Source organism: Merops nubicus, unplaced genomic scaffold, assembly GCF_000691845.1.
Source record: "Merops nubicus isolate BGI_N331 unplaced genomic scaffold, ASM69184v1 scaffold44682, whole genome shotgun sequence".
Taxonomy (NCBI): domain Eukaryota; kingdom Metazoa; phylum Chordata; class Aves; order Coraciiformes; family Meropidae; genus Merops; species Merops nubicus.
This window is the reverse complement of record NW_008592419.1, coordinates 1,196-14,263: the sequence shown is the minus strand read 5'-3', so window position 1 is coordinate 14,263 and position 13,068 is coordinate 1,196. Positions and strand designations below refer to the sequence as shown.

General features: G+C 34.7%; 1 protein-coding gene across 1 annotated transcript; it reads right to left on the bottom strand.

The window, feature by feature from the left end:
* Positions 1 to 136: 136 nt before the first annotated feature.
* On the bottom strand, positions 137 to 11,763 carry LOC103767998 (serine/threonine-protein kinase tousled-like 1; the record flags this gene model as incomplete). The annotated part of the gene is made up of 5 exons (XM_008935130.1): positions 137 to 220; positions 581 to 627; positions 3,221 to 3,296; positions 7,833 to 7,904; positions 11,645 to 11,763. Coding segments are annotated over 5 exons (398 nt in total), but the record flags the coding sequence as incomplete, so codon positions are not given.
* Positions 11,764 to 13,068: the final 1,305 nt, after the last annotated feature.

The window sequence follows — 13,068 nt, the reverse complement described above, 5'->3', positions numbered from 1 at the left end:
CCGCAGCTGCTGAAAGAAAGAACTCCTTTCCAGGATTCCTTTCCTTTGAAAACTCTTTCCTTGATAGATTCTTTTCCATTATGCTACTTCTAGACTATTGAAGTATCTCCAGCAGTTATGAAGTTCACAAACTTACAGAAGGAGCGGAATGTGAATTCTGAGGAGATCGGATTGCAGGAGGTACGCCTCGCACTGGACTAGAGCCGTTTCCACCTTGGTACTGTAGAGATGATATGGCATTCCAATTAGTCAATCTTCTTATCAAAACACATTATACATCTACTGAATGATAGAGCTCATCTGTACACAGAATTTGTAAATCAGACTGTATTATTTTTATTAGTGTAGCGTTTTTTCATTTAAAGAAGGGCATGAAAGAAAGTGGTTTTTTGTATTTTGGCTGTATGCCAAGAGGCCACTGGATCTTTACTTCAAAGCTTAGTACTCTTACACTTACATATAGAAAAAAAAAATCCTCTCAAGAGGCCTGTCCACTACAAGCAAAAATTTTATAACATCTAAAAAGCTGAAAGTAAATTTTAAAGCTAATGTAAGTTTTACAAACACACAAAATCCTTACCTCAAAATAGTCACTAATCTTGTGACCACGTCCCCCAATATTCTTGCCTGAAACACATACACGAATATGTTAGAATTTATTAAATAAAGTACTTACAGATATATCTTACACTTTTACCTATACATTAATTATAACAAAGGCTTACCACTTGTTAACTGGTTTTCTTTGATGTGCCAATATGTGATCTCTCTATCTAAGTAATTAAGGAATTTGCTACAATGAATACATTTGCATATGCTATTCATTCAGAAATCAGAAATTAAGTTATACTTTGATTCCTAAACCACACTAGTGCAGATTTAGCAGTAAACAGACCTCTTCTAGATAACAGAAAACTCATCTTTCATCCTACAAATCAAATCTTTACCTCTAAGTCCCTCCTCCTTTCAAGCACTACCTCAAAATTCACTCACTTTCAAAATATCAAATTAACCAAGTCTATTAACAGTATATGCTCCAGGTGAATTATTCTGTCCAAATGTTCAGCCCAAGGATTTCCCTAAGTGCCAAGAGTGTGAGCATGGAGGATGACAAATATTTTCATTCCTCCCAACTTGATTATGAATTGGCTAACTCGGAAGATAAATAAAGCAGAATTAGTTTTATCTTAATCAGTACTGAAACTTCAGGATGACAAATATGAATTAATCCTTCTTCAATGAGAGGACCTGACCGCTATGTGACACTCCAGAGACGGCACCAATACCTTACCCAATGGCATAAATGCTTTTTGTATTTGGCCACATAAACTGATAAATTTTCTACTTCTATGAAAATTCTATTATTCTTTTTCTATTTCGCCATATATACACTGATGAATCTTAAGATTCTATTTGTCTCTTCTATAGGTCAGACTACATGTTAGGAGATATCTTGAAAATGGACAATTTTTCAAAGCTTTTTTCTTAATAGGAAAAAATTTTTCAGATAAATTAGGAGAACACTACTGATAGGTCCAAAGATGTAATTCTGGACTTTTTTAGCAAAGGTCCTCAAACTTTTCTGTTGTTTCAGCCCTGAAGCCTAATACGTCTTTATATCGGCACTGCTGCATAACCTCGTGTCACTAAGAAATACCAACAAAGAAACAGAAACATTTGGCAGTCCTTTCTGGATCAAGACATTTAACATAAATATATAGATAAAATACCCAAAGACCTAGAATAGCACACAGCCAACTCTGCAGCAGCTACTCCGCTAGCGCAGCTATTGCTGCTACTGCCCTCTAGCTGGGTCTTTACCTACCCCATAAGTCTGCTAGTGATTTCTGTCTTCATGCTTAATTCTCATTTATCACTTAATCAAATTAAAATTTGTTTTCATCCAGATAAATGAGACAGACTGCATTCCTTTTTAGTATAGAAAAATATATTCTATGTCATGTCACAGAACTGTGCACTTAAGAAATATATCAAATTATTTTTGCACGGCTCATTATGAATAGATTTACATTGATTTTATCCCACTTTCCAATTATCTGCATGTTCTAAACAACACTTTTCTTCAATATTTATGGATTAATTTCCATATTACAAAGTCTAAATTCTAGGCATGCAATATACAAGAGATGGATCTCTTATTCCTTTTTTCAATACAACAGCAATATCTGGTGTGCTTCAACCGTACTGTATCACACCAATATGCTGCAGTTTCCCAGGCCAGTTCTTTGAGAATACTTCAGTGCAAGCTACTCAGTTTCACTGCTGCTGACAGTAAAATAGTAATTATAAGACATTATAATCACGTTGTCTGTGCCAAAAAGTTTCTAAAATTTCCATCAGCTCTAATTTCAACTCTCATTTTTAGCAGGCTACTAGAACAATGGAACTAGGGAATTTCATTCAAGTTGTTTGAAGAAAGCAGGTCTCTACCAAGCAATACTTACAAAGAAATTTAGTCAAACTACATAATAATTCTACTAATAGCATGTTGCATCATGAGGACTCCCAGATACAGAGCCCATTGGTATTTATCAGAAGTGATAGTTCCTACCTCAGTTAAAAACAAAAAAAAAGCAAATACAGACATTATCAAAATTATTTCTGCTCCCTTTTTGATGAATTTTGGTGTTGAGGTTAACTTTCCACCATTCCTCCACAGAAAGTCACAAAGAGAGGGATGACAAAAACTATGCTTTTTAAGTATTTAACTGGAAATTAGCGTCATCCCTATTTCCCCATCCTGCTATACAAGTACACTGTACAACAATCCATAGAAAAGCAAGAATAAAATTCAACTTTAAATACACCTGAAAAACAAGCAATTGGATATTACAATCTGTAATCCCTTCTCTCCCTTACCTACTGAATTAAAAAAATAGAAACCACGAAGGTATTTTGGCTGTGCAGAGCTGCTACAATTCTTAAAAAAGAACAGAATTGTATCACAACAGCAAATTACACACACAGTAGCACATGATTCTTACTGGCAATTACTATCCCAGCCCAGGTTTTACTTGCCTATCCCTTCCAGGGACAAATGAGGGGTGGGAGGAGGATATGTAATTTATCATCCAAAAACAAACACCTGTATTATGCAAGCAAAAATAGAGAATTTTTAAGGCTAACAGTCAAACTATGTGCATTATAATTTGATTAAATACATGCAATAACTAGCTAATTAATTTACATTTTCATTTACCTTGGCTGCTTTCACTCTGAGTGTCTGCTTTTCTTTTTCTTCCTCTGGAAGGTTCTGACTGTTTCTTCTCTGGAGTCTAAAAATCAACACATTCCAACAGCATCTCTTTTTACTTTTATGATATTATTGGAAAATAAATATAAGTCCTCATCCATAAAACATGATTTCACAACTGAGCATGGATGTAATTTCAGATCGTAGTTGAAGTAGATAATACAATCCTTGGACAATCAGATAAATACAAACTAGAAAAGATATTCAAGAAGTGAGAAATAATTCTTAGTTTCCCAAAAGGCAATTCTCATACATTCTGAGCATTATGAACACCCAATTTTGCTTCACTTATAGCTGCATTTTACCAAAATCTTCAAATTATTGTTGTGTTTTAGAGCTTAATGCTTAGTGAAATAAGCTGATTCTTGATAGTGTGTTCTAGACATTTCCCCTGTATAAACACAAAGTTCTAGTGCTTCAATAGGAAGCCAATACTGTTACAGATTTTCAGAAGTGCAAGTCTGAAGTGCAAGAAGTCATCTCCAAACTTACTAAAAAGTGTAGGTTTCCAGAATCTGCTTAGGATTAAAAAAAATAGAAAAAGAAAAGAAAGAGCAACGGCTCAAAATTTGAATATTTTAATATCTATCCACTTGGAGAGTGCCATCCCCTTATCTCATTATATTTGTGTCTCAAGAAAGTAAAACAATAACATCAATAATAAGTGAAAAGATACAGATGTTAAAAATTTATTCCATAAGTATTACACATAGTTGCCTAGAAACTACAACCAGCATGCACAACACAAATAACAAGAGCTGTGATCAGAAGCATCTCTAAATTTTATTTGCTCTCCCTTGATCTGAGGATTCAAACCAGTTAAGTTTCCCCAGTGTAAGTTAAATTCTACAGGCTGCTTTGGTACACTGCAGCTGTGTGGGTATTCAGCCTTCAAGCAGTCTCATACCAGTAACCTGTAAGCATAGAGGCTATTACATGAGCTCTGTTTTATAACCAAGAAATCAATTGTCCCTAATATTTCGGACTAAATCTGAGATCAGTGCTAAGATGCTTCATTTTTTTTATGACACTGTAATTTTATCATATAATTGTACTTGTCACTTTGTGATCTCAGTATTACTCCTCAACACAGACAATTCTAATAAAAACTCAAATTTCAACCCACCACTAAAAGCATTTAAAGTATGTTTCAGTTCCAAAATCTTCACATGGATATCTTTCAAATATAAATTTACTACAAATATCCTAAAATATTTCAAGTACAGTCAGGACAAGAAAGGTCTTCCTTACCTATACCATGCATTTTTTAGAAGATTTGGCTCTGTGGATAGCTTCATAAAAATATCTTTGGGAGTTTTACTATTTTAGTTGCTTTATTATCAGGCTACAAATGAAGTTCAAGTTACATACGCTTTACTTTAAACAAACTCTTCCAATGTGCTATTGTACATTTACAAACTACAACACAGCCTCCTGGAAATTAACTTAAGACTTGTTCTAAAAGCAGAAAGCATAGCTTAGAATTCTTACTTTAATGATTTGCAACTACTGCCAGGTAAATAGGTAACAGTTATCTTTCTACAAAACTAAATTGAAGCTACTTAACGAAGCACTTTCACGTTATTCCAGCTTTCCACACTTATATTCCAGCTTTCAATTTTGTAGTTCTCATTCTAATGCAGTCAGTTTTACCTACTATAGCAAGAAACAAAAAGTTGTTTAAATGGAAATTAATATCTACACATTTAAGACTTCCCCTTCAAAATTAGTTTCCAACTGCAGTGACTGATGTCTTGTGTTGAAAAAAGTTTAAATAGGTTTATAGTTTTAAAACTGAAACTCAGTAATTCATAAATGTCTATATCCTCAAGCTCTTCTGATTTCTTTCAGTGTTTAATTTAACCTTCCAAACTAAAAAGTATTAGCACACTAATGAGGTTATTAATGAGGCTACCCAACAAGGTCATGTTCACCTTTTCTAAGTACAAAATTCACATGGTAATGTACAGTGTACATCAATCACTAGAAAATGTTCTTCAAAATCCTAATGAACAGAATCATATAAATTACAAGAAAATGAAGACTAATGGGGCTGAGAAGTATCCTCCTGATAAACAAAGACTGAAGCAGTTGCTAGTCACTTCAAGACGATTTACATATAGACAAGATTTAGATTAAACTATCACTATTTCATAAGCAAGACAAAATAGTTTTGAAGTTATCCAAAGTTAGATTGTAAAACTATAAAGTTACCCACAGCTTGGCATATTTAGCAGAGCCTCATACATCACCGTCTTGACCCTAGTTTACCTCTCTATTTTAATGGGATTACTCCAAGTCTTCACGTTCTAGATCTTCACTTTTCACATTCTTTTTTATAAAATAAATATTTCTAAGTACCAGCTCTCAACTAGCTCATCTCCTTTAAAAAAACCCACTCAGGTAAGTATTTTTATGTATTATGTATACTTAAATATTTTCTACCATTACTGCAGAATTGCTAAAAGCATAATTCAAAAAGTTATTTTTTGTAGATAAAAAAATACAATCATGTGTAATAAAATGAAAATTTTATTTGTTTCTCAACACTTAAATCTCCAGTATGCTTTATGATTTTTTAGTTGTTAATATTTTTACATGCATAATGAAGGTGTTGATATTTTTCAACAATTATTTCCTTCTAAACCCTTCCCTCCCCACAAAGCTTTACAACTGCAGCAAACAAATACAGCAGTGCTGTTTTCCTTTGCAATACATTACAAATTCCAACTAGATCAAACACTGTAATAAAACAGTTCTCTCTCAATATCAAATGATGGCACTGCCTCCCATAAGTCTTTATATTTTTACAGTACCATCCAGAAGAGACATTCCCTATTATTATGAAACCTTCATTGTCACATCATTAACAAAAAAAAAAAACAAACAAACCACACAACACATACACACCAAAAAGTCCCACTACCTCTTTGCAATATTAAGAAATAAAGTGAACTTTTTATGGTTTTACAATATATAAGCAGCCAGTTGTTATTTTAGGAAAAAAACTCTAAAAACTTATTAGCATGTTTGATATTGCAATTATAATTTAATGTAAGTGAATACAACTGACAACTTCTGAAAATGTATTAAGAAATATTTCATTATTCCAAGTCATTAAGATACATCTTTCAGAAAACAGAGATAAAACCTGGAGTACTGTGCAATGTAGCACTGGAGACCTGTGCGGTGAGTTATTAGTAAAAAGTTTATTTCTATTTTAGATTACTTCTGTAAAAAATAATGATTTATCCCTACCCAGAAGCATGGCTTTATGTTAAAACACTGTGCAGAGATTGAAGATATGGGTTGAGCTTTCAAACTTACATGCCTTGGAAAAATGTTGCCTCTCTATCTCACATATACAATTGCAAATAACATTTCTCTGTCAAAAAGTTACTGCAAGTATCATCAACTACTCACAGACTCATTTCTCTGTCAAGGAATTGCAATAATGTATTTTAAGCTTTAGTCTGCTGCAGCATGTTTCCATACCCGCACCTACATCAGAACTGCATTACTCTTAACACCGTCCAAAGTATTTCTAGGAAAAGCCATGAAAAAAACCAGACAGACTCACTCACCCCTCTGGTTAAGAAAATAGCCTGTGTACAACTAAAATGAAAATCTAACTGGGAAAGGTAAGGGGAAAAAACACAGCAGAGCCTTTTTCAAGGAGGAAAACATGAAATCACAAACACAGAACATTTATTTGTGAGGTATCAGTCATGGGAACCAACTAAATTGCTGGTCAGTCCAGTATAAAAGCAGACCTCAGCCAGTGTTGACATCATAGTGACTAAGTGAATGAACAATTGGGCCTCAAAATAAAGCTTTAACGTGTGAGAATAATGTCGAAAGCACATTCCCAACAGCCCTCCCTGTAGGAGGGGTACATATACTCAAACACAGGTCTAGCCTGGACTAGAAATATGCTCTTGCTTACAATGGGTATAATCTTACCAATGCAATTTGTGATGTACACAGGCAAAACTGTCAGAGGGACTCACTGACTCCAAAACAGGTAAATTTTAAGAGCTGCATTAGTGCAACTGTATCAGTTATGGTCACAACTGCAGCTTTTACACACGCAAATGATAGCTACTGCCTGACCTTGGATTTTTAAACCCAGGTTTTTAAAGAAAACATAGCAAACTAGTTTCTAGAGTATTTTCAAAGATGCAGCTGAAGACTAATCAAAGTTTATCTGTGCTGATGTATTACTTATTAAACAAGACAGCAAAGTGTTTAAGCATTTTCATACAAAATACATACAGCTCCAAAAGCTGTACGTATCCTCAAATCATGACTACAGAGACAATAAAGAAGCAGAAGCAGCTAGTTTAATGACCAAAAATTCAAAGAAATTTTCATCAAGCCATGTCTCCTCCAACAAGGGACAGTGTCTTATAGTCAGGTATGCTTTCTTCTATTTAGCTGGGTGTTTTGCATTTTATTTTAAAAGCTTCTACATAAAATAAGGCAAAGTGGAATATAAAATTATTACTTCTTAGCATTAAAATTCTGATGTAATAATGAACCTGCTCCATGTACTTACCTCTGATTCTTTATCACTTAAAGATCCCAAGCTTCCAAAACTGTGATTTGAACTTTCGTTATTTGTTGAGGCCTACCAAGACAAATAAAACACTAAACATTATATACAGATTTATAAAACAGCTAATTCTCTGATATCACTCACTGTTAGAACAAGTAACATTAACAAAATTCGATGCTTGCAAAGAAAAACTGATTAATTATAGAGCACTTGTGATTTGCAAGGGGGATAAGAAATTTGAAGGTGGATGTTCCAACAGGGCACAGTAAATTCTGTATCTCAATTGCTTTTAAACCATGAAAAACCCTAGAACATTCAAAAACATTTCAGTCTTATTTGAGAATAACAAAAGATCCAGTGAAAAACTCTACTAAATGATTCCACAGAATGGGCTTAACAAGTCAGTACTACTCGAAGTGTGGAGACTACTACAAATTTCCTTTTTTCCAAGATAAAGAGGGTTTCATTTTCTCCAAGACACATACCATGCTATTGCAGAGATTATTTTTTTTTAATCTGTTCAATGACAGAAAATTAGAACCTACTGACAATATTATTTTACATTCTTAAACCATTCCCCCTAAAGTAACAAATATAGACTAACGATAAGGGATAAAAAACCAAAACAAAACACCAAACTGTGAAATAGCATCATGTTACAATATTTATTTAGACATTTTCCAAGGCTGATTTATTCAGGGATCCTTTGAACAAAGAATGGCAACAAGAGCATTTTATCGAAAGACTGTTCCATCTTCACAGAACAAAAATTGTCAACATCAGCTGAGCTTCTTTGTATTAAAAGAAGAAAAAAAAATCATATACCAATTGATTATTCACTTCCATATAGGAAGGCAGAACAAATAGTTTGAACTGAAACAACTAATTTCAAAGTAAACACTCTGCTTGCTTCAAAGCATTGAATTCCAGCACTGCAACAGTTTGCAGGACAGTGCTGATCTGTGACATCTTCTGAATAACTAGATTATCTCTGCATAAAAACATCTAGAGAAATGCTAACTAAACCCATGAAATTTCCATGTATGTTCCCTTGTAATATCTTGGGATCTAGTCATTGGAGTCACTTAAGGCAACAATCTCAGTAACCTACATCCATATTTCCACCGTTGCTTACTGAAAAAGCTTGAGGATGGGGCCATTTGGGCTGTTTTCCACCAAACAGTTCCAAAACTCTTCAACAAAACAGTAGGTAAGTGTAGGTTTTCAAAATAGCAGTGCCAATGAATAACAGTCCATCCCCATTTAATTCCTAGAAGAATAATCATGTCTCAAACCTCTGTACTGTCTTGCTAGGTTAGGAAAACGAGAATTTGGTACATGTGGATTTGGGTGTGTATGCGAACAGGCAGTTTTCTCTTTTTTTTTTTTTTTTTCAAAGTGAAAGCAGATCAATGGAGATCATATTTATACATTAAATTTTCCCAGTTAACTCTGCACAACAGATCAAAAAGGGTTTATCAGTTTCTTTAAAATAAAAATCTGAAAAGCCTCTCTCAGCCTTTCCTAACAAGACTGAAGACTATATTTAAAAAAAAAAAAAAGAGAAAAAAAAAAAGAGAAAAGCAAGCATATTCCAAACACAGCCCAGATCAGCTACTGCACTTCATCTTATCTGCTTGGATACACTGAATGGTCAGAAATAAAATAAATACAAATTAAACTGATTGACTGCTATTTTACTGATGGTGGGCTAAATCATAGGACTAGATACTGATATTCCCTTCTAATTCCCTGGCTCCAAAACCAAACAAAAAGGAGGAAAAAGAAGAGATATTGCACTGTATGCTGAAGAGAATCTGTGGAGTATTTCTTGTCAAAGGTAAGAAGAACAGTGTCTACGATGAGGACAATCAGAAGACAGTGGTAGCAGTATATTCTACTGAAAATTACCAAGTATTTGGTAGTATTAAAAAATATCCACTTTATCCAGCTATCCATTTGAAAATCAACAGATCTGTTCAAGCAGGTATTTAAATGTCTCAGGCAGGGACAAGCAATTCAAGGTTTACATGGCACTAGCTGTTTTACTTTTCCCCTAGCTAACTTAGATGAACAAACTGGGAACCTGACAGTGGAACATAATTTGGCTAAAACTGGAATTAGCTGAACAGCAGACAACAAAAAATAGACCTGAACAGATTTATGCAAATGGTAAGAGTCAACTCACAGGGGATCCAAGTTTAAAGAAAAAGAACCCAAAGAAATTTGACAATTACTTTTAAAGAAAACGTCTTACACACATAGCAGTAGACAGATTCTGAGGAGGAAAGACTGACAATAAGGCAAGGGACCAGCACAGCTGTATCAAAAACAGAAGGGTTTATAAATACACTAAGTTAAAAGAAGGTACAGATCTATTAATGAAAAAGGACAAAAAGTCATTTGATTTATGAGCAAATACCTGAACAATTATAATGAGTTAATAAATGAGAGGAGTAAGTAGTACTAGAGAACCCAAGGAAGAAAGAAACAAAGATGGATCAGAATTACTCAAGTTGTCTCCAGTTTTAACTATAAGACATAGCAATGATACATTTTTACAGACATAATTAGAAGGCAATTAAAAAGAGAAAACACCAGTTCATCAGTGACACTGTGCCAATCCAACCCCATTCCTTCCCCTGACTAACTCATTTCTTGGTTAAGATTTTAGTAACAGAAGTGATATGTTACCTTTTTCACAGCTCTGTGACAGTTACCTTTATATCACACTCAAAAACAAATTAAGAAGTTATGATGCAAGACCACTACATGCTAAAGTTTTTATAGTTTTTTTAATAGTCATCAATACATCACATCTCTAGAAATGTCAACAATATGTGCCATCAGGTAGTATTTTGTTCTGTAATCTAGACTGGTAATTAAAACATGGAATAAGTAGTAAAAAATACTAAAAAAGTTTGTGTAAAATGCTTAAAATATGAGGATGCTGCACACACTTTGGAAACAGAACTCAAAATTATTTTGGTCATAGGGGAAATACGCCTTAAAAAAAGTACTATGAAAAGTACTATAACCTTTTAACATCAGTTTGTTAAGAACTACACTCGGTGAAGAACATACAAATGCACAAATACAAAATAAAGTACCTCTGGCTAGGCAACAGTATTGCAGAGATCTATCTTGGAAATTTAAGCTAGTAACCTGAACAGAATTTGTAATAAAGGCAAATTTATTTTGCATATGTATCAACTGAAGGGTAAAAATATATGACTTATGGAAGGTAATTAAGCTCTGCTATTCAATGTTCACAAGATTTTTCCTCAAGTGTTGCAACCTGGTTTAAATGCAAACAGACTGCAGGACGTCTACAATGAAAGTAGGCAAAATAGATATAAATGTCTGGAAAAGTTGCAATTTGGTTTTGTTAAATCTAGATACATTAGCCTTCAAACAAGTTCAATCTTAAAAGCAAAGGTCACACCAGACTCCCTGTATCTATTGCAAGCTGAATTCTAAGTATTTGGCCATCTGCAGAAGGGACAATGTCACAAACAATAGGAAAAATTTCCCTCTCTGATCCCATGTGCACCAGGACAAAATCACAAAAGAGACAGTATAAGCCCATTCTTTGGTATTTTTAAGAACAACTCCATGTCCATGTCAGACAGGTTCAGGATAAACAGTCCTATTTCAAAGCAAAGTAACAGACTAATAAGGATTTTCCCAAGAGCCTCTTCCAACCCAATACTTTTGCAAATAAATCACATGAGCAATATACAAATAAGACAGCATGAGACAAATTAGTATTTCAAAGATGGCAGATCTCAATGACTGCGCTTAGAACTTACTTTAGCTCCAACACTGCAACTTCCTGTACTACCAGTGCTGCCACTTACTACTCCTGTAAATCTTGCCTCTAACAATTCTTGTCTTCTTGGATCCAGGCTATGAAGTTCATCCATTGCTCCTAAAAAAGGCAAAATTATTTCATTACATTCCCCAATATCTGCAATGGAACATTTTACAAAGAAGCAAATCATATCACTGTCCATGCAAAGAAACGACTTATACCCTCAACTTGCCAATGATTCACCACCTGTTATGTAATAACGAATGCACTCAATGAATTCCAGAAATTTTGGGGGAAGTTCTGTGTATCAGAATAGCCTTGTCAATTTTGGTGAAAACTAGAACATGTTAGAGGCATCTAAGAGACACAGAGTCTGCAGCATGCAATATGCCGACCAGACAATTATTCATAGATTTAAAACTAACTTGGGAGGTTTTATACTGGAAAGTATTTTGCTCCCATCATTCTGCAATCCCCTTGTTTTCTGGATTAGTAAACTGTTTCTCAGCCTATCAATGTTCAAGACAAATAAGTAAGAATCATAGGAAAAAAAGCAAATCAGAAGGTAGACCACAGTCCCCATGATATGCAATGAAATAGAGGGTTATATGGACGTTTGAAAGGCCCAGAAGCAAGGAATGGGATCAGCAATACGGAAGGCGGGAAGTACCAGAGCCCCTCATGCAGGTCTCTGCCTCCGACAGAGCCCTGCCACAGGGGGTAAAGCAGTGCTGCACGGCAAGGAAGGTGGACGGAAACGGGGGAACAAAAGGAGGTTCTGATGAGCTCAGCCTACACGGGTAGGCTGCAACATGATGTGCAGCTTTCTAATTAGTATTTAAATCACTTACAGCTGTTTAATGAACCTGAAAGATGATCTAGACAAATATTCTTCCATATTCACACAAACTGCATTCTTTGTTTTAATCTTTTCAACTACCTGAACATTCAGTTCATCTTCAACTTGAAACATTTCAGTTACTTTATTTTAAATAAGATACTTAACGCCTGTCCTCATGCACTATTTTAATAGCGCATCCCTCAGGTACCACGCAAAATGATATAGCCTCATTTTTTTCATCTGAGACACAACAAGTCTGTGCTCTTCAGTCCCACAGGACAGCACAGCAGTTCAGGAAGGACAGCAAGTAGCTAACTATGTATATTCAAACAGCACTATGGAAAAAAAGCTTTTAGAATTCCCTTTCCATGAAAACTAGTTGGCTAAGTTAAGCGCTCCTATGAACTTCTACCGATCAGCTAAGCATCCTGATAACCAAAGCAGCAGTGTAGCTTTCCTTACCATCAATAAGACATGAGACACCTTCTTACACGACTCTGCTATGTCACAGAGGTTTAATATCCAAGAACTAGACACAGACATTTCTGAACCACACACCTTGGCCACTCCTGGACATGCAG